The sequence below is a fragment of the Excalfactoria chinensis genome, chromosome 17 (assembly GCF_039878825.1).
Source record: "Excalfactoria chinensis isolate bCotChi1 chromosome 17, bCotChi1.hap2, whole genome shotgun sequence".
Lineage (NCBI taxonomy): Eukaryota > Metazoa > Chordata > Aves > Galliformes > Phasianidae > Excalfactoria > Excalfactoria chinensis.
This window is the reverse complement of record NC_092841.1, coordinates 503,812-523,485: the sequence shown is the minus strand read 5'-3', so window position 1 is coordinate 523,485 and position 19,674 is coordinate 503,812. Positions and strand designations below refer to the sequence as shown.

At 42.0% G+C, this 19,674-nt stretch overlaps 1 protein-coding gene across 1 annotated transcript; it reads left to right on the top strand.

The window, feature by feature from the left end:
* Positions 1-2,566: 2,566 nt before the first annotated feature.
* LOC140260077 (myosin heavy chain, skeletal muscle, adult-like) lies at positions 2,567-19,217 on the top strand. The gene is made up of 38 exons (XM_072352050.1): positions 2,567-2,773; positions 2,859-3,002; positions 3,098-3,254; positions 4,481-4,508; positions 4,607-4,715; positions 4,801-4,893; positions 5,363-5,426; positions 5,519-5,617; positions 5,715-5,818; positions 5,899-6,037; positions 6,916-7,034; positions 7,126-7,275; positions 7,573-7,743; positions 7,909-8,218; positions 8,365-8,438; positions 9,115-9,202; positions 9,292-9,409; positions 9,729-9,852; positions 9,936-10,072; positions 10,176-10,431; positions 12,045-12,287; positions 12,379-12,555; positions 12,651-12,796; positions 12,885-12,975; positions 13,061-13,450; positions 13,594-13,720; positions 13,889-14,007; positions 14,782-14,978; positions 15,355-15,538; positions 15,617-15,782; positions 15,947-16,071; positions 16,255-16,563; positions 16,662-16,865; positions 17,105-17,230; positions 17,322-17,492; positions 17,580-17,684; positions 17,825-17,920; positions 19,062-19,217. Exons 1-38 carry the CDS (start codon positions 2,567-2,569, stop codon positions 19,215-19,217), a joined length of 5,823 nt encoding a protein of 1,940 aa, XP_072208151.1.
* Positions 19,218-19,674: the final 457 nt, after the last annotated feature.

Genomic DNA, 19,674 nt, shown 5'->3' with positions numbered 1-19,674 from the left:
ATTGCATTTTTGGCTATTTTAACTCTTCCAAGGATGTTGCCTATAGTCATACTACATTTATTACCACATAGCAAATTTTAAGCATCATTTTGAACTACGTCCATAGATGCATTTGAATGAAGTAGCTCAGGACTGCTCTTCTTTCAGACTAATCCCTAGCTATTTTTTCATGAAACACTCACTGACAGTGTTCACAAATACTGTTTTGCCACTACAACATAAAGCTAACATTTGCCCATTCTACAGGGAGTAGTTTTAGTCCATATTGCTGTTGCATTCCTTGCTCTAGCAGTGTGGTACTCCTCTCAGAAATGCAAGTAGTGTTGATGTCCTGAGAGGATGGTTGATGAAAAGTGAGGAGAGAACTGGGGAAGGGCTTGAAGATGGAAAGTTAAGGTAACTTACTCCTGAATTCCCTGAACAACATAAGCATGAAGAAATGCTGAAACAGGTTTTCAGTGCTCAACATGGCGTGCGTCTTCACAATTTCCAAATCCTTTGAGTACAGTTTATTTGATTTGAACCTGCTGTACAACTGAAAAGAAAGACAGCACCAAATACCATTGACAGTATATGTTCCTAATAACTGAATGCCTAATTTTTCTCCAAGAATCCATGAATGACTGGCTGCAGATCTCCTTTTCTTGTACTGTCAGTGTTACACAAGACAGTCAGTTACCTCTGTAGCTCTTGTATACATACTACTGTGGTGTTAGACTTTTTACTGGATGGTGAATGTGCAAATATATGCATTTCGATGGGATGGTAATGGTGGACAGTGGATTTATTAGAATGCACAGTATCTACAACGGTACGCTGAGGTAATAATATGTGTGATCGTGTCTACAGACATGACTGGGTGAGGGATACTGTCTTGGGGACTTGTAGGTAAGGAAAGGATTGGGGGCCTCTGTATCTCTGGTTTGACAAGAGGGTATTAGTTATTTATGTAGATGACACATACATTAAATGCATGTGAAATGTGTAAGAGAGTGAACGGAAAGAAAGCAGAAGTTCTTGGGGAGTCCTTTTTTACTGACATATGCACAAAAGTGTATATTATCTATGCATACATAAGTATATATTTTAATTTGATATCTCAAAAGTCAGCTCAGGAATCTGTTTAGCGTTCCATTTCAAACTAGAGTCTCCTGTTACTTGGAAGAGCTTCCTGAACTTCAACTCAATGTATTTCAAACCATCTCAACTATTGTGACTGTCCTATATAGAAACTGCACCTGTAATACATTTTGACTTCCTGGTTTTTAGAACGTACTAATGCAAAGTGGTTCTTAAGAGCAATGTGCTGTTTTTTTATCTACCTTTCCTGTTGCTTTCAGTGTGCCTGTTCATAAACCATCATAGACATGATATCATTGCCATTGTATGACTGAAAAACTGGTATAAACATACCAAGCAAACTGCCATGGGTCAAACAGCAAATCACTGAGAAAGACAGCAATAGAAACCATAAGTTCCAGCATTCAAGTTATCTAAGTGCCTTGAGTAGTCTACATTTTCTCCTTAACACACTCGATAAATTATTTATAGATATATTCACATAGTCAGTAAGATATAAAAACATTCTAATTATATCATTCAAATCAAATGACAATTATGTCTGTAGTTTGCCAGACAATGCTTTGCCAAAGAAATTTTGCCAGGAATGTTTTGACCGAAGAAAGGGGGAGCACCTACAGGTGCAGGCCAGACACTATAAAATCTCCCAGGGAGAAGTCTGACTTGTCTCCACAGAAGGCTTCAAGGTAAGAGCATGCATTTTATGAGCTTGAAAAAAGAGGATGTTGTCCTTGCAGTATTCCAGTCAATTTATCCTGCCTCTGCCAACAGTCATAATTTCCATTATGGACTATCCACATGAACAAAACTGTTAATGTAATTTCAGTGCATGTCTGTAACTGCAATCAATAATTTTCTTTAAAACTCTTTGCTGCATCAGGAAACAACTGACATTCCTATTTCACAGGACTGACTGTTTCCCATATAGAAGTCATTCTTAAAGGGTAATATACTGAATAATACACTTCTACAGTACAGACTAACACAGGATTATTTACAGCTGCATGATTTTTCATTGTAACAGGCTTATTGCTACAGGCTCTTGCTTAGGCTAGACTGTTGAAAACAGGAAAGATCTAAAAAATGAAGTAACTTAAATTATAGGCCACCTGGTAATATTTTAAAAAGGAAGGACTATCTTAAAGAATCATCATTCGTAATTAAGGACCAGAGAGTGGTTTTCACTGGCTGTAGGTTCTTTTAGTGAAGGTCTCAAAACTGATGAGAATTCATCAAAGTGAGATGACAAATTGTAGTCAGGATTGAGATGATACTCTATTATATATTGCTGAGGATTTTTAGAAGTCCAAGTCTTTCTCTTGAGTAGGACTTAGTACTTTTAAGTTCAAGTCAAAGTGAATGTAAGTGGTTGTTGCTAGGAGGTTTTCTGGAAGACTAGCTTAAGTGTAAGGAGTTCTATCAGTGATCCACAACATTTTTTCCTCACCAGACTACTCTGCTGACGTGCCTTCAGTGAAGAGCAGCCATGGCTTCTCCAGATGCTGAGATGGCCGCCTTTGGGGAGGCTGCTCCCTACCTCCGAAAATCAGAGAAGGAAAGAATTGAGGCCCAGAACAAGCCTTTTGATGCCAAGACATCTGTTTTTGTGGTGCATCCCAAAGAATCCTTTGTGAAAGGGACAATCCAAAGCAAAGAATCAGGGAAGGTCACTGTCAAGACTGAAGCTGGAGAGGTGAGAAAAAAACAAAGGTTAAGAACTGAAATTAATTACAACTCTCAACTGTTAGCTGACATTAACAGATCTGTTTTCCTGTCAGACTCTGACTGTGAAGGAAGATCAAATCTTCTCCATGAACCCTCCCAAGTATGATAAAATTGAGGACATGGCCATGATGACCCACCTCCATGAACCCGCTGTGCTGTACAACCTCAAAGAGCGTTATGCAGCCTGGATGATCTACGTAAGTACCAGCAGCTCTTCCTGGGGTAGCGTAGCTGGGGAGGACTGCTGTGCCAGGCTGAGTGGGAGCCAACGTGCTGTGTCCCTTCCTCGCAGACCTACTCGGGCCTCTTCTGTGTCACTGTCAACCCCTACAAGTGGCTGCCGGTGTACAACCCGGAGGTGGTGTTGGCCTACCGAGGCAAAAAGCGCCAGGAGGCCCCTCCACACATCTTCTCCATCTCTGACAACGCCTATCAGTTTATGCTGAATGGTGAGTTGTTCCCAAATTCATTCTTCTAAAAGGGTATTTTAAAAATAACTAGAGAATTTTCCTGATGATATATTATGTGTGTTTTATTTCAGTTATAGCATTAATCATTAATTAATTAATTAATCATTGCTTATTTAAACAGGATTTTTGACATCTATATTTCTACAAAGTAAGTGTAGAACCACATGTCTTAGGAAAAATGATATGCTAGCTGCTAGCATATATGCTAGCTGATGAGTTCTTGATCTCCTTCAAATTGCTGTTGTAATGAGCTCTCTGTAGGAGGAAATATTGGAGTCTTTTTTGGAAATTCAGTGCAACAATCAAAATACAACATTTGAGATTAATAGAAGATTAATGCACTCAGCTGTAAGGATCTGCGTAGGCTGAATGTATTTTCATTACAATCAACAAAGACCTGGACAATGTAATGAATGTAGTCTAGGAGTAATTTTTGGTCAAGAAGACAACTAGTGTCTGGTCCAGACTGTACTGATCCATTGAGAATGAGCATAAAATGCAGTGCTTTTTAGAAAAACAATGTAAAGAGAAAATACAAAGCTTTTAGTATTCAACCTGACTGGCCTTCATTAGTTTATTTCATTTAGTCTTTTTCTTTTCCTTATTTTCTCTTTCCTATGAGTGTATTGAAATCAGTGGTGTACAGGGTTTATATCTTCTTTTCTTGTTCTTCTGTTACATGATGGAAAGTGAATAAAAAATAGAATAAAGCTGTCTTTGTATGATCTCAGAAGGATATGATTTCTGTATATGTAGGATAAAAAATGAAATAAGTGAAAAATGATGAGAAAGATTGGTTAGGTGTTATTGTTTGCAAGCTCTCCAGAGCTTTCTCAGCTATACTTTATCTCCAGGAGAATTCAAGTGAGATCAATCCCCAATCTCAACAATTGTGTCATGTATACTTAGCAAATATTAGAGAAATCAGATGAAAAAAAGAATACCTTTAAAGGCATATGGAAGGCATGTAACTTTAAAAGAACATAAAAGTTACTCTAAAGTGATATCTTTACTGAACTTGTTGAGAATGCATGTGGTGGGGCTACATAGCACTGCTGCACATTAACTGGAATATCCAGGGATTTTCATTGCCTTCCGTCCATGCAGCCCCTGCAGATTTCAGTTTGTATTTGTCTCCTAGATCTTATGTTTGTTGTTATTTATGAGTAATAGGAAAACCCTTCTTATCTCTGTCTCTTTCACAGACCGCGAGAATCAGTCGATCCTGATCACGTAAGTTCACTCCCTGCTCGGGTCCCTGTGGGGCTGCCCTGTGCCAGGGGACCTTCTCCCTGACCTCACGCTCTCTGCTTCTCTGTTTGGTTTGACAGCGGAGAATCTGGTGCAGGGAAGACTGTGAACACGAAACGTGTCATCCAGTACTTTGCAACAATTGCAGCTAGTGGGGAGAAGAAGAAGGAGGAGTCTGGCAAAATGCAGGTAAGTTAGGAAAAATAAACAGAACACTTGATCAATATTTGCCCTTGCAACTAAGCAATAGTGATGAATAATTACCATCCTGTAGGGAACACTTGAGGATCAAATCATCAGTGCCAACCCCCTGCTGGAGGCCTTTGGGAATGCCAAGACTGTGAGGAATGACAACTCCTCACGCTTTGTAAGTTGCAGCTTTGGACGAAAATTTCCATAGAATCAGAACATGGTTGAGGTGGGAAGGTATGTTTGGAGGTGATCTGCTCCAACCTCCCTACTCAAGAGAGCGTACCCAGAGCAGGCTGTCCTGCAGCACGTCCTGGCAGCTTTTGAAGGAAGGAAATTCCTCAGACTCTGTGCAGTCTGTGCCAGTGCTCAGCCATCAGCAGAGTACAGATGGAACCTCTTGTGTTCCAAGTGTGTTTGGTTTTTTTCTCCTACTGTTTTGCCCTGTCAGTAGGCAGCACTGGAAAGAGCCTGGCTCTGAACCATCCCTTGAGGCATTTCTAGACATTTCTCTGTTCTAGACTGAACAGAACCAGCTCTCCCAGCCTTTCCCCACAGAAATTGTGTTTCAGGCCTTTATTCTCCCTGTTTTATTTGGGGGCAGTGAAATGCAGCCAGGCTGAAATTATTCTTTTTCCCCTCTACAGGGTAAATTCATCAGAATCCACTTTGGGGCCACAGGCAAACTGGCTTCTGCTGACATTGAAACTTGTAAGAGATGCTCCTGTCTTGCTCACCTTTCTTCTCAAATTCTCACCTCCATGTCCTGTCTTGTGCCTGACTCTTTCTTCCTTCCTTGTCAGATCTGCTGGAGAAGTCCAGGGTCACTTTCCAGCTTCCAGCAGAGAGAAGCTACCACATTTTTTATCAGATCACGTCCAACAAGAAACCAGAGCTAATAGGTAGGAAGGATCATTATGTCTGTTTGGAAATGATCACCAAGCAACTGTTCCCCTTCTGAAAATGTAAGCCTGTGTCCTTTCCTATCCCTGCTTTCAGACATGCTCCTTATTACCACCAACCCATATGATTACCACTTTGTTAGTCAAGGCGAGATTACTGTTCCCAGCATTGATGACCAAGAGGAGCTTATGGCTACAGATGTGAGTAACACATAAAATAGATAATTTAATGGACAGGAGCTCTAGTACAAATGTATTTATTTTACTGAGTCTGTTCCCAGAGTGCCATTGATATCCTGGGCTTCAGTGCTGATGAAAAGACTGCCATCTACAAGCTGACAGGGGCTGTCATGCACTATGGGAATTTGAAGTTCAAGCAGAAGCAGCGAGAGGAGCAGGCAGAGCCAGATGGCACAGAAGGTATCAGCTAACTGAACAAACTTTGCAAAAGATTTGGTATTTGTCAGTAAAATCACTCAGGAATGTTTCAGGTTTTTAGTATTCAAGATATGATTAAAAAATAGAATTAAATGGTTATCATAGTATCATAGTATTGTGCGAGTTGGAAGGGACCTTAGAGATCATCGAGTCCAACTCCCGGGATTCGAGCCCTCTGTGTAGCAGAGCGGCACTTCTACCCCCTGCTCCACAGGGGGGATTCGAACCCGGGCTCCCTGGTGTTGCAGACGGGAATTCTACCGCTGCGCCACCAGGGCACACAATGTAATGTATGTAATCTTTGATACATCTACCTCATCTATCATATTTCCATTTTGATTCTGTGACATCTTTTTAAATAAAAGATTTGGCATACACTGTCAGGAATTCAGTAGCCATAGGTGCCTTCTGCTATAATGTTATTGGTCATACATTTGTTAGAACAGATTTATATTGAGGAGTAGCAAACTACTCTAACACCTATTCACCCTCAACTGTTGGGAAGGAACCCATTTGTGAGATGGCATATTTAATTCCTCTCTAGTACAGGAGGGCCTACAGTGCATACCTCCAGTTCTGTGACTCAAGGCTCACTTGCTACATAACTAGAAAGTGTGATGTTTCGTAGTCATGTCAGAAAAGGGATAAAAGCAATGTTCTCACTAATAACATTTGTAGAAACCAAAGCTTAGAATGGACTTTGTATTGTATAGAGAACAGAGACATTGGCTTTGTAGCTTTGACTCAAACACCTTCTTTGCAGATCTTTAACAGTGAACAATGCTGTTACTTTTGAGACAATCTCTAAGGACCAAACTTAAGGCACTGCTCAACATTTATTTCTCACTCTTGGTGCTTAGTTGCAGACAAGGCTGCCTACCTGATGGGTCTGAACTCAGCAGACCTGCTCAAAGCCTTGTGTTACCCTCGAGTCAAGGTTGGGAATGAGTTTGTGACCAAAGGTCAAACTGTGCAGCAGGTAAGAAACACATTAAACTGAAACATGCTTTGAATTAAGAACTCTTTGATTCTCTTCTGCTCTATTCTCCAAAAATCTTTCCATGCATCAGGTGAACAATGCTGTAGGAGCTTTGGCAAAGGCTGTCTATGAGAAGATGTTCTTGTGGATGGTTGTTCGCATCAACCAGCAGCTGGATACCAAGCAGCCCCGGCAGTACTTCATTGGTGTCCTGGACATTGCTGGCTTTGAGATCTTTGATGTAAGTAGCACAATTTTCCTAGCAGCTTCTTAAAATGGTGATTGAGAAAAGAGCAAATTCTGAGACATATTTAAGAGAAGATATAATCCTCCTGCACTTTTTTCCTTGACTCCTGGAATTACCTCTTCCTTAACCACAGGTAAAAAAAAGGGGGAGAAAAAAAAAAAAAAAAAGAAAAAAAAAAAGGAAGAGGCCTTGAACTATAATCCATGAAGAACTGGAATTACACAGCAAAAAATCCTGCTGATATTCCAGAACCTTGCAAACATTTTTTGCATCTCTTTTTACTTTCGGCAGTTCAACAGCTTTGAGCAGCTGTGCATCAACTTCACCAATGAGAAACTGCAACAGTTTTTCAACCACCACATGTTTGTTCTGGAGCAAGAGGAGTACAAGAAGGAAGGCATTGAGTGGACATTCATTGACTTTGGGATGGACCTGGCTGCCTGCATTGAGCTCATTGAGAAGGTATATTTCCATCAGCAAAAAAGATGAGCCCCAGTTAATTTTCTCTGTCAAATGATAGTGAAATTCACAGAAACAATCTTCTCTTTTTCATCTATCTTCTTTTTAATCAAAATATGTCTCCTTTTTTATCTGTTTCTCTGTCCCATCTGTTGTAATATCTTCCAGCCCATGGGCATCTTCTCCATCCTGGAAGAGGAGTGCATGTTCCCCAAGGCAACTGACACCTCTTTCAAGAACAAGCTCTATGACCAGCATCTGGGCAAGTCCAGCAACTTCCAGAAGCCCAAGCCTGCCAAAGGCAAGGTTGAGGCCCACTTTTCCCTGGTGCACTACGCTGGCACAGTGGACTACAACATCACAGGTTGGCTTGAGAAGAACAAGGACCCCTTGAACGAAACTGTCATTGGGCTGTACCAGAAGTCATCTGTGAAGACTCTGGCCTTACTGTTTGCCAACTATGGTGGAGCAGATGCAGGTCAGTTCTGTAAACTCTATCCTTTCATAAATGGTCAAAGTTAATCAGAGCAGGGAACACTAAATGTTTAGTGTTATTTGGTGTTCTATACTCTCCAATATGCAGAATCCATTTTTGTTACTCTTCTTCATTTTTGTCATTTGCAGAGGCTGGTGGTGGAGGCAAAAAGGGGGGCAAGAAGAAGGGTTCTTCTTTCCAAACTGTTTCAGCTCTTTTCCGGGTACAGTACTGTATTCCTTATCTCTTTGTAATATGGAGAAGTGGTAAAAACAGTATTAAATATTATGGTGCTACTTTTGTATTACTGTGAAGTTGATTTTGAAATCTCGTTACCATTTTTTCAAGATTCATTTTAATATTGCTAATATGTAATGTTCAAAATCAAGCATTTAGGCTTCCATGATTAAGAAAACTGAATCCTATTGTTTGTTTGTTTGTTTTGAAAAGATTGTACTAGGTTTTTTTTTAAGTCTTTGGGACAGACTTCAGCTGTAATTCTAGCATACTTGCATTTCTATGAGTCTTGCATTGTGGTGGATTCAGTCTCCTTGGAAGCACTTTCCAAGAAGGTATTTAACTAATTTTAAAACAGAATAAAACTGATTTTTACTCAAACAGATTAACTTTAGTAGGTAGAACACAAAAAACATAGTTACTTTATATGGAAGTGAGAAACTGTATAATAGTTTCTACTGGATTAACAGCAATACAGCAGTATATCAGTCAACAATAAATATATTAACTGTCTACAGATGGAATAAATGTTTGGATTTTGTGGCTTTACAGGAGTGTTCTGAAGCCTAGGTAATTCTGACAGGTCTCAAAAGTCATTCCCATATGCTTGATGTATCAGACACCAGACATACAAAACTGACATTACTTACTGATCCCTCTAGGAGAACTTAAACAAGCTGATGACCAACCTACGGAGCACTCACCCACACTTTGTCCGCTGCATCATTCCAAATGAAACAAAAACACCTGGTAAGAAGCTTAAGCAAAAAGAGATTTTTCTCTTATACAATCATTCCCTCTGTAGAAAACCAGTATTCATTTATGCAATGAATTTTTAGGTGCCATGGAGCATGAACTTGTACTACACCAACTCCGCTGTAATGGTGTGCTGGAAGGGATCAGGATTTGCAGGAAAGGCTTCCCCAGCAGAGTCCTCTATGCAGACTTTAAACAGAGGTAAAAGGCTTTCTCTCCTTAGTGATTTTAGCCATGCTGAGCACCTGGTACAACTGATTAAAGCCATTCTATTTCCTACTCTATGCACTGCAAGTTTTCTTCATTCTTTTCAACAGAGACTAACGCTATGGACTTATCCTCATAAATATCAGCTTCAGTAGTGCTGAAATTCCACACACATCTGTTTCATACAAATGACAGAATTCATTAGCATGAAAGCAGTTCCTATAAAACTATCATTTCGCCCACAAAATATCAAGGCACTCAATATAAGCAGTGGTTTGCTGGTTGAATACATCTTCTCTGTTTTTGACTGTAGATACAGGGTTCTTAATGCCAGTGCCATCCCTGAGGGACAGTTCATGGACAGCAAGAAAGCTTCTGAGAAACTCCTTTCATCTATTGATGTGGACCACACCCAGTACAAATTTGGTCACACCAAGGTACCAGGTCTCCTCAACTCAGTCCCTATGTCTGTGTTTTGTTCCATCTGACAGCGATGTGATGCAATGTTCCCTATCTTCAGGTGTTCTTCAAAGCTGGGCTGCTGGGACTCCTGGAGGAGATGAGAGATGACAAGCTGGCTGAAATCATCACTCGCACACAGGCCAGGTGCAGGGGCTTCCTGATGAGAGTGGAGTACCGCAAAATGGTGGAGAGGAGGTAGGTGTTCCCCATCCTCACTTAAAGGCACTTTAATTTGGGTGAAAGTGTGGATGATCACATCACACAAAGTAATCAAATATACATTTTAATTATGTTTCAGAGAATCCATCTTCTGCATCCAGTACAATGTTCGTGCATTCATGAATGTCAAGCACTGGCCCTGGATGAAGCTGTTCTTCAAAATCAAACCTCTGCTGAAGAGTGCAGAGTCTGAGAAGGAGATGGCCAACATGAAACAAGAGTTTGAGAAGACCAAGGAAGAGCTTGCAAAGTCTGAGGCAAAGAGGAAGGAGCTGGAGGAGAAAATGGTTGTCCTATTGCAGGAGAAAAATGATCTGCAGCTCCAAGTGCAGGCTGTGAGTTTACCATTCACTAATCACAGAGAAAATAAGTTTGTATGTTCAGATTTTTCTTTATCAAACAAAATATCAGATTACAGAAGACCACATGTCAGAAATTTGGTGATTTATCAATTGTATGTATGCACTGTTTAGGAAGCAGGTGTTTCCTCATCATAAGTCCTCTTGACAGTCCGTACAAATAAGTGAACATGAAGTTGGGATCAGTGCTTTTGCTTTCTGTTAAAGAAGTTACCTTTAGCTAGTGAACATAAAATACTCAGAGTAGGGTTCTACCTAAACCCTAGACATCCTGAGCAGGTGAATTCTGCAGAGGCTGTCTTTATAGCTCAAGGATGTAGAGCAATAAACTCCTTCTGGAGTGTAAACGCAAGCCAGAGTTGAAACTAGTGTAAACTGTTGCAGGGGAAGCCATCCTCCCTTTACTTATTTACTACAGACTGACTAGTCATTCACTCAGAAATTGGGAAGTACATCTTCTAATTTCCACTTAGTTTAAGAAGATACAGACACAGAGTTCATGTTTCTAAGAAATAGTCACACCATCTTTTTTCTTTCCTCCACTATTAATTGCGTAATAGAACTCTATGTGTTTTAGACTTAACTAGAATGAAACAAGGTCAGAAATCCAATTTATAATTAAAAAAACCACATTTTAAAGTTTTTTTTTGTTTTGTTTTGTTTTTTTAACACTGTTTTTTTTTTTTTTTAAATTATTTTTTTTTCTGGTATGCACTGTATGGTAGCTTGCTATAAACAGTGCTCTGAGAACCCTGTAGAGAAACAGCACTTCACAAAATAAAACACTGATTAAGAATAAGCACAAATATATTTAGCATTCACAAATCACCATAAAAATCTGCTTAGATTAGATAAATTAACAGCTAAAACCAGGACACAGCACTTAATTATTCAGTTATTTGAACATTCACATAGAAAAATAGGAAAATTGTGTTATCTATTTTCTCTGGTATTTGAAGAAAAACAAATATCCCATTAAATATCCCAACAAATATCCCACTGTAAGATATTTAGCACTGAGGAGTACTGGGAAAAAGCAAATTCATAATATAAAAAATCTCACCAGAGTAAGAGGATGTGGTGTTCATTTGAAATCTGCATATGAAACTCCAGGCAAACCTTGGGAAGATGATATATAGGAAGAAGATGTGCATGAGTTGTATCTGATTTAATGAGGGAGCATCCTTAATACATTTATATAAAGAGTCCTCTTCTTCCATTAAATTATTCCTTAGATTACCAAGACTATTAGTGCCCACAAAATAGTGTTTTCTACGGGATTAAATCACAAAAGAAAGTCTATTCAGTACAGCATTTTTGAAGAACAAAAAGAGTTTAACATCTGTATTTTCTGTGCAAGTGATAATTTCCCACACTTACACCATCCATTATATATATTAAGGAGACAAAAACAATTTGGAATCAATGTATTTTCCAGAGAAAGGCTGCATACCCTTCTCAGAAACAAACAAACAAACAAAACAACAGATTTGGCAAAATAAGTGAATTGTGTGAGTCATAGTCAATTTCAGCCATGCTTTTAGAAAACTTCAGAACATGAATGAAGAAAACATGTGTCTTCCCCTCAGGAAGCAGATAGCTTGGCTGACGCTGAGGAGAGATGTGACCAGCTCATCAAAACCAAAATCCAGCTGGAAGCCAAAATTAAGGAGGTAACAGAAAGGGCTGAGGATGAGGAAGAAATTAATGCTGAGCTCACAGCCAAGAAGAGGAAATTGGAAGATGAATGTTCAGAGCTGAAGAAAGATATAGATGACCTGGAGTTAACATTGGCCAAAGTTGAGAAGGAAAAGCATGCCACTGAAAACAAGGTATGAGGCGGAACATGTTGCTCACTTTTGTTGCACAGTATTAAATTGTAATCAACATTTTTTATCTATACTTACTACCTTCTTGTCAAAGGTGAAAAACCTCACAGAGGAGATGGCAGCCCTGGATGAGACAATTGCCAAGCTAACAAAAGAGAAGAAAGCCCTCCAAGAGGCCCATCAGCAGACACTGGATGACCTGCAGGCTGAAGAGGACAAAGTCAATACGCTGACCAAAGCTAAAACCAAGCTGGAGCAGCAAGTGGACGATGTAAGCAAAGATGCACAGAGCCATTACAGGACAGTTGTAGAGGTAAATGTGGCTGGCACATTCCACATCATCACTGATGATCTCATTCTGTTTAGCTGGAAGGGTCCCTGGAGCAAGAGAAGAAGCTGCGCATGGACCTCGAGAGAGCTAAGAGGAAACTTGAAGGAGACCTGAAGCTATCCCATGACACCATAATGGATTTGGAAAATGACAAACAGCAGCTGGATGAGAAACTGAAGAAGTAAGTGTGCTTACGTGACGCCTGAGTGCTGTGCAGGTGCACTTGGGAGTTTTGTTCAGGCACTAACACCATTTATCTTGTTTCAAAGGAAAGACTTTGAAATCAGTCAGGTCCAGAGCAAAATTGAGGATGAGCAAGCACTGGGCATGCAGTTACAGAAGAAGATCAAGGAGCTGCAGGCAAGTCTCTGGTCCTTCCCTTTTCCCTTCAGAAAACATCTGAAGGAGAAGAACATGGGTGTGAAGGATTCCTGATGTTCTCCAGGCCCGTACTGAGGAACTGGAGGAGGAAATTGAGGCAGAACGAACCTCTCGGGCAAAAGCAGAGAAGCACCGGGCTGACCTCTCCAGGGAGCTGGAGGAGATCAGCGAGCGCCTGGAGGAAGCAGGAGGGGCTACAGCAGCTCAGATCGATATGAACAAGAAGCGTGAGGCAGAATTTCAGAAGATGCGCCGTGACCTCGAAGAGGCCACGCTGCAGCACGAAGCCACGGCTGCCGCCCTGCGGAAGAAGCATGCGGACAGCACAGCGGAGCTTGGGGAGCAGATCGACAACCTGCAGCGAGTCAAGCAGAAGCTGGAGAAGGAGAAGAGTGAGCTGAAGATGGAGATTGATGACTTGGCCAGCAACATGGAGTCTGTCTCCAAAGCCAAGGTATAGGATTACTTTAGGCTTATGATTCTGAACTTTTAAACTGCAATTTGCAATTGTGCCCAGTAGTTTTACCTTTCATCAAAAGAACAACATGCCAGAATGTAATGATATTCTTGATTTACTTAAATGTTTTTCATACCTAGGCAAATCTGGAGAAGATGTGCCGCACTCTGGAGGACCAGCTGAGTGAGATTAAAACCAAGGAAGAGCAGAATCAGCGTATGATCAATGACCTCAATACCCAAAGAGCCCGTCTGCAGACAGAAACAGGTAAAGTATCCATGCACTCCCCTAGAATGGGAGAATTTGTGAGAAATTTTGCCAAGAAAAGTGTCAAATTCAAGTTGGCCTATCCTCTGTAAGCTGGCATACAGTGCTATAAGCACATCTTGTTTTAGTATTTCTCTTAGCACTACCATTTATCTGTAAATTTTTCAGGTGAATACTCACGACAGGCAGAAGAAAAAGATGCTTTGATATCTCAGTTATCAAGAGGAAAACAAGCATTTACTCAACAGATTGAGGAATTAAGGAGACATCTAGAGGAAGAAGTAAAGGTACTCCCTGTAGCAGGGTAGGCTTGGGATTTAGCTAATTTCTTCCTAAATAATTCCTGATTCTATAAAGAATCAGAATTTTCATTTTGCATATTTCAAAACTGATAGACAACTCCGCAAACCCTATCTATTAGGGGAAAAAAGCCAGAGAAGGCATCCCCTCCAAACTGGATATAAAAATACGAAAGGACATCCTTAGATTTTCAGTTGGTTTAATGATGGTGTATAGTGTTTTATACCACTGACAAATGCTTTATAAACAAGGCTGAGATATATTTATATAAACTGAGTTTCTGTTTTACTTTACTGCAATATGACATTCAGAACAAATTTCAAAGAATTCAAAATTTCCAAGATTTATGATTCTTGTTTAGAATTTACCCATCATATCTCCTGAACAAACATTCCATATTGTGATGAATGGACTCTTGAGAACATTTGAGAATACATATGCACTTTTTCAGTTGGAGCTGACTACACATTTCTGATTCAAATTGCTTTAAACAATGTTCTTTTTCATAGCTTCCTACGTTTCACAGGCTGTTCATTGCCTTCATAGTATCATAGTATCATAGTATCGTGCGAGTTGGAAGGGACCTTAGAGATCATCGAGTCCAACTCCCGGGTTTCGAGCCCCCTGTGTAGCGAAGCGGCACTTCTACCCCTGCGCCACAGGGGGGATTCGAACCTGGGCCCTCCGGTGCCGCAAGCAGCAGCTTAAACCACTGCGCCACTGGGGGCACACAAATTCAATTAATTCAATTTTCTCCACAGGCCAAGAATGCGCTGGCCCACGCCTTGCAGTCTGCCCGCCATGACTGTGACTTGCTCCGGGAACAATATGAAGAGGAGCAGGAAGCCAAGGGTGAGCTGCAGCGTGCCCTGTCCAAGGCCAACACTGAAGTGGCCCAGTGGAGAACCAAATATGAGACAGATGCTATTCAGCGCACAGAGGAGCTGGAGGAGGCCAAGTATGTGGGGGAAGCGGGGAAAGCTGGCAGAAAGTAGCAGAAACTGGAAGAAATCACTGAGATACTGAAGGGCGAAAGCTAAATAGTAGTTTGGAGAGGAGTGCTATGAAGGGGAAATTGCTGCTGTTGAGATGGTGGTTTCAAAAGGATAAACAGTTCACATGACAGAGAACGAAGAGAAAGGCAATGTACGATGTATGCAGTGAGATGAGGGATGTCTAGACTTGAGGAAAGGAAAAGGGAACAAAGTTTGGGAAACGCTCTGCACTAGGTGCATCTGGGCAGAATACTGTGGAGTGCCTGAGAATGATGATGAAAACTACATAAAAATCTCCACTTTGCTCCCAAATACTGAGCTGTGCTTACAACCTCCCAGGAAGAAGCTGGCCCAGCGCCTGCAGGATGCTGAGGAACACGTGGAAGCTGTGAATGCCAAATGCGCTTCCCTGGAAAAGACAAAGCAGAGGCTGCAAAATGAGGTGGAGGACCTGATGATTGATGTGGAGCGATCAAATGCTGCTTGCGCAGCTCTGGACAAGAAGCAGAAGAACTTTGACAAGGTATTCTGGGCTCCAGCCCTGTGATTCCTGAGCAGAAGGTGGTTGCCACATCCATACTCACGCTCTGCTGCTCCTCAGATCCTGGCGGAGTGGAAGCAGAAGTACGAGGAAACGCAGGCTGAGCTGGAGGCCTCCCAGAAGGAGTCTCGGTCCCTCAGCACAGAGCTGTTTAAGATGAAGAATGCCTATGAGGAGTCCCTGGACCACCTGGAAACGCTGAAGCGCGAGAACAAGAACTTGCAGCGTAAGTCGCTCAGCCTTTGTTGCTGGCAGGGCTTTCTCAGAAGCTTTCCTGCCCATCTCTCCACCTGGGTCTGTGATGGGAGGGGAGCTGTTTATGCTGGTGTCACAGGGCCTTTCCCTTTATGCTCTGTATCTGACCATGTGATTATCCCTTTTTTGCTACAGAGGAGATTTCTGACCTCACGGAGCAGATTGCAGAGGGAGGAAAGGCGATTCATGAGCTGGAGAAAGTCAAGAAGCAGATTGAGCAGGAGAAGTCAGAAATCCAGGCTGCTCTGGAAGAAGCTGAGGTACATGCTCATAATAACTGGTAGTCACACTAAAAACACCAGCAATGAGGAAATATGGCCAAGAAAGGCATGGTTGCCCTCTGTTCTGGCTACAGAGTTTATCTACCTCAGATTTCCTGAGATATGCTGTAATGAGCTAGAAAGTTTTACTTACATTATAAGTGATCAGAACCATTTATCCAGGCCTCTCTGGAACATGAAGAGGGGAAGATCCTGCGCCTCCAACTGGAGCTTAACCAGGTCAAGTCTGAGATTGACAGGAAGATAGCAGAGAAAGATGAGGAAATTGACCAGATGAAGAGAAACCACCTCAGAATTGTGGAGACCTTGCAGAGCAGCCTGGATGCTGAGATCAGGAGCAGGAATGAAGCCCTGAGACTGAAGAAGAAGATGGAGGGAGATCTGAATGAAATGGAGATCCAGCTGAGCCATGCCAACCGCCTGGCTGCAGAGGCACAAAAGAACCTGAGAAACACACAGACAGTGTTGAAGGTCTGTCCAGCAAAATACATCCAAGGGAATGTCTTCCCTGACAATTCAGGTACCAGTATTTGCTGTGCCCCTTGTCATTTCTCTTGCCTCTTCTACAGGACACCCAGTTACATTTGGACGATGCTCTCAGGATGCAGGAGGACCTGAAGGAGCAGGTGGCCATGGTGGAGCGCCGAGCAAACCTGCTGCAGGCTGAGATTGAGGAGCTGCGGTCAGCCCTGGAGCAGACGGAGCGCTCGAGGAAAGTGGCTGAGCAGGAGCTTCTGGATGCAAGTGAGCGCGTGCAGCTCCTCCATACCCAGGTGAGGCTTTGATGCTCAAACTAGTTGTGTAGACACTATTCTAGTGACAGGGAGTAGCGGTGCCAGCAATGGAAACATGGTCACAGTGCATCACCTTAGCCCTCCACTGAAATTGTGTGAACAGCCATTTAACCAGGAATTCCAGATTTTGAATAGTTGAAGAGTAAAGAATTTGTTTGTACTGTAGCTGGTGTATTTCAGGTCTCAGAGTACAAGTCTTGCAATCTCTATTTGTACAGAACACCAGTTTGATCAACACCAAGAAAAAACTGGAAACAGACATTACCCAAATTCAGAATGAAATGGAGGACACCATCCAGGAAGCCCGCAATGCTGAAGAGAAGGCCAAGAAGGCCATCACCGACGTGAGTCAGGGTGCCTTCTCTGCTGACGGCCGATGCATTCCCCCAAAATGTTTTCTGACTCCAACCTGGCTTTGCTGCTTTGTGTCTCCAGGCAGCCATGATGGCAGAAGAGCTGAAGAAGGAGCAGGACACCAGTGCCCACTTGGAGAGGATGAAGAAGAACCTGGACCAGACGGTGAAGGACCTGCAGCTCCGTCTGGATGAGGCAGAGCAGCTGGCCCTGAAGGGAGGCAAGAAGCAAATCCAGAAGCTGGAGGCCAGGGTGTGTAGGACTGGTAATTTATACAAGAGTGTGCAATCCCAGGTCAGAGAGAGCAGGGAAGCTCCAAGGATGGGTTTCTCATTGCAGGTGCGGGAGCTGGAAGGGGAGGTTGATGCTGAGCAGAAGCGCAGCGCTGAAGCCGTAAAGGGTGTGCGCAAGTACGAGAGGAGGGTGAAGGAGCTGACCTACCAGGTAAGGCTGATGGCATCTTTGTGTTGACACACCCACCTGACAGAAAGTCAAGGTATTTTTCCATTAAATCCAAGAGGAAATGTCATTCTGTGGTGTGGGAAAATAATTTCTCTGTCTATCCCGCTTACCAACTGCTTTAGTCTGAGGAAGATCGGAAGAATATTCTTAGACTCCAAGATCTGGTGGACAAACTGCAGATGAAGGTGAAATCCTACAAGAGGCAAGCTGAGGAAGCTGTAAGTATTTCTTGTAGAGTTGACAAACATAATTTTCTGAGGTGGAACAGAGAATATATCATGGGCTTGGGAAGCAGAGAAACTGGTGAACAATTATGGACTTCAACTGGACATTGTTTTGTGTTTACCTTCAAGAAACTCCTCTTTATGAAACCTGTGAGGGATGGCTTCCCTAAAGAAGTTTAATGGCTCTAGTAACATATGCTTGATAGTATAACTGCCCTTGCTTTCTTTGAACCATGCTGTTTTCAGGAGTAAACTGAGAGATGTGATGCAGACTGTTTCGTACTGGAGGACAGACTGGCAGTCAGGGCTCACAACCATTCTCTTAGCTGATAAATTTCTGTGGTCTGATTCCTTCCTCCATACAGCCAAGTACAGAGAAATGCTGATGAACTATGATGAGTGGTTGATTTTAGAGGGAGACTTAGGACATCCTAACTGACTTACCACTTCCAAGTTCCCCACCTTATATTAGGGATTGCAGAACTAGGACACTGAACCAGAATAGGAGACAGAAATTCTTAGTTTATCTGTTGAACTGGAAATGAGTTTCCATTTTCTCTGCAAGGCAACCAACTTTCTAAAAAAGGTATGAGTTAAGAGTTACTTCCCACAGAGACTGGGAGTGTGGATTGTAAGAGGTTTGTTTGGCTACAGAAGGAGATACTATGCATTTACCTATCAGTGCTGTCACAGAAGATGTAGAGAAGGAATGTGAAACTACACTCATGATTGGCACAAGAAGGCAGTTCCCTAAGAACCACTTATAAACCCACCTGCGGGGAACAAGTGTTCTTCCATGGAGCTATTGCACTCCCCTAGCCCAAACTTTTGAGGATAAAGACTAAACTGACTGTTAAAATTACATTACAGTTAGACTGTTGAGCTATGCTCCTTCTGGACACAATGTAGAGGGCAAAAGTGAGATAAAAATTCAAAAAATGTTTTGCTTAGTTCAGATGGGATAATTTAAATAAGTGATGATAAAAAGGTCTTTGAAGGGGTTCCAGGCCAGCAATGGGATACAGAAGGCCTGTGCTTTGTGCTGGGGAGCCACCACAGCCTCTGAAAGCCTGTGCACAGGAAGACTGAAACCCTTGTCTTGAGTCCTTACCCCCAACTCCTTGTCATTGTACAGGAGGAGCTGTCCAACGTCAACCTCTCCAAGTTCCGCAAGATCCAGCACGAGCTGGAGGAAGCCGAGGAACGGGCTGACATTGCAGAGTCACAGGTCAACAAGCTCCGTGTGAAGAGCCGGGAGTTTCACAGTAAGAAGATTGAAGAGGAAGAGTGAGGATGTCATGAGGCTGCAAAGAAGCCTGAGGAGTGCACAAAATGTGAACCTTCTCTTGCTTTCTTCTGCAATGTCTTTGTAACCATGTCAATAAAAACCATAGATTAGCATACATAAGCACTACCAACAGTGGCTTTCTTGTTGTTGTTTTCTTCTTCTTTTCCTTTTTCTCTGATTTTCCTTTTTCTTTCTCTTTTTCTCTTTTTTTATTTTTATATTTTTTTCTTTTTCTTTGTTTTTATTTCAATCTCCTATTCCTTTTTTGTTTCATTTTCTTTTGAATAAGCTTGGGATATTACTGACGCAGCTATATACACAGTTTTCAAGCTCCTTGCCTTCTCATATTCTCAGTGCTTCTTCTAGTGTCCTGTCAGCACAGCTTACGTGCCATGTGAGTGGCAAGGGAAAGCATTCCCTTCCCTTCTCCCTTCCCTGCTATGTGTTGCCATCTTGGCAC

Excerpts from the sequence above, each read along its gene's own strand:
- LOC140260077 (XM_072352050.1), top strand. The coding sequence starts at position 2,567 with ATGGCTTCTCCAGATGCTGAGATGGCCGCCTTTGGGGAGGCTGCTCCC. Across the intron at positions 4,894-5,362 it reads ATGACAACTCCTCACGCTTT|GGTAAATTCATCAGAATCCA; the intron begins GTAAGTTGCAGC and ends TCCCCTCTACAG. Across the intron at positions 13,451-13,593 it reads AGTCTGTCTCCAAAGCCAAG|GCAAATCTGGAGAAGATGTG; the intron begins GTATAGGATTAC and ends TTTCATACCTAG.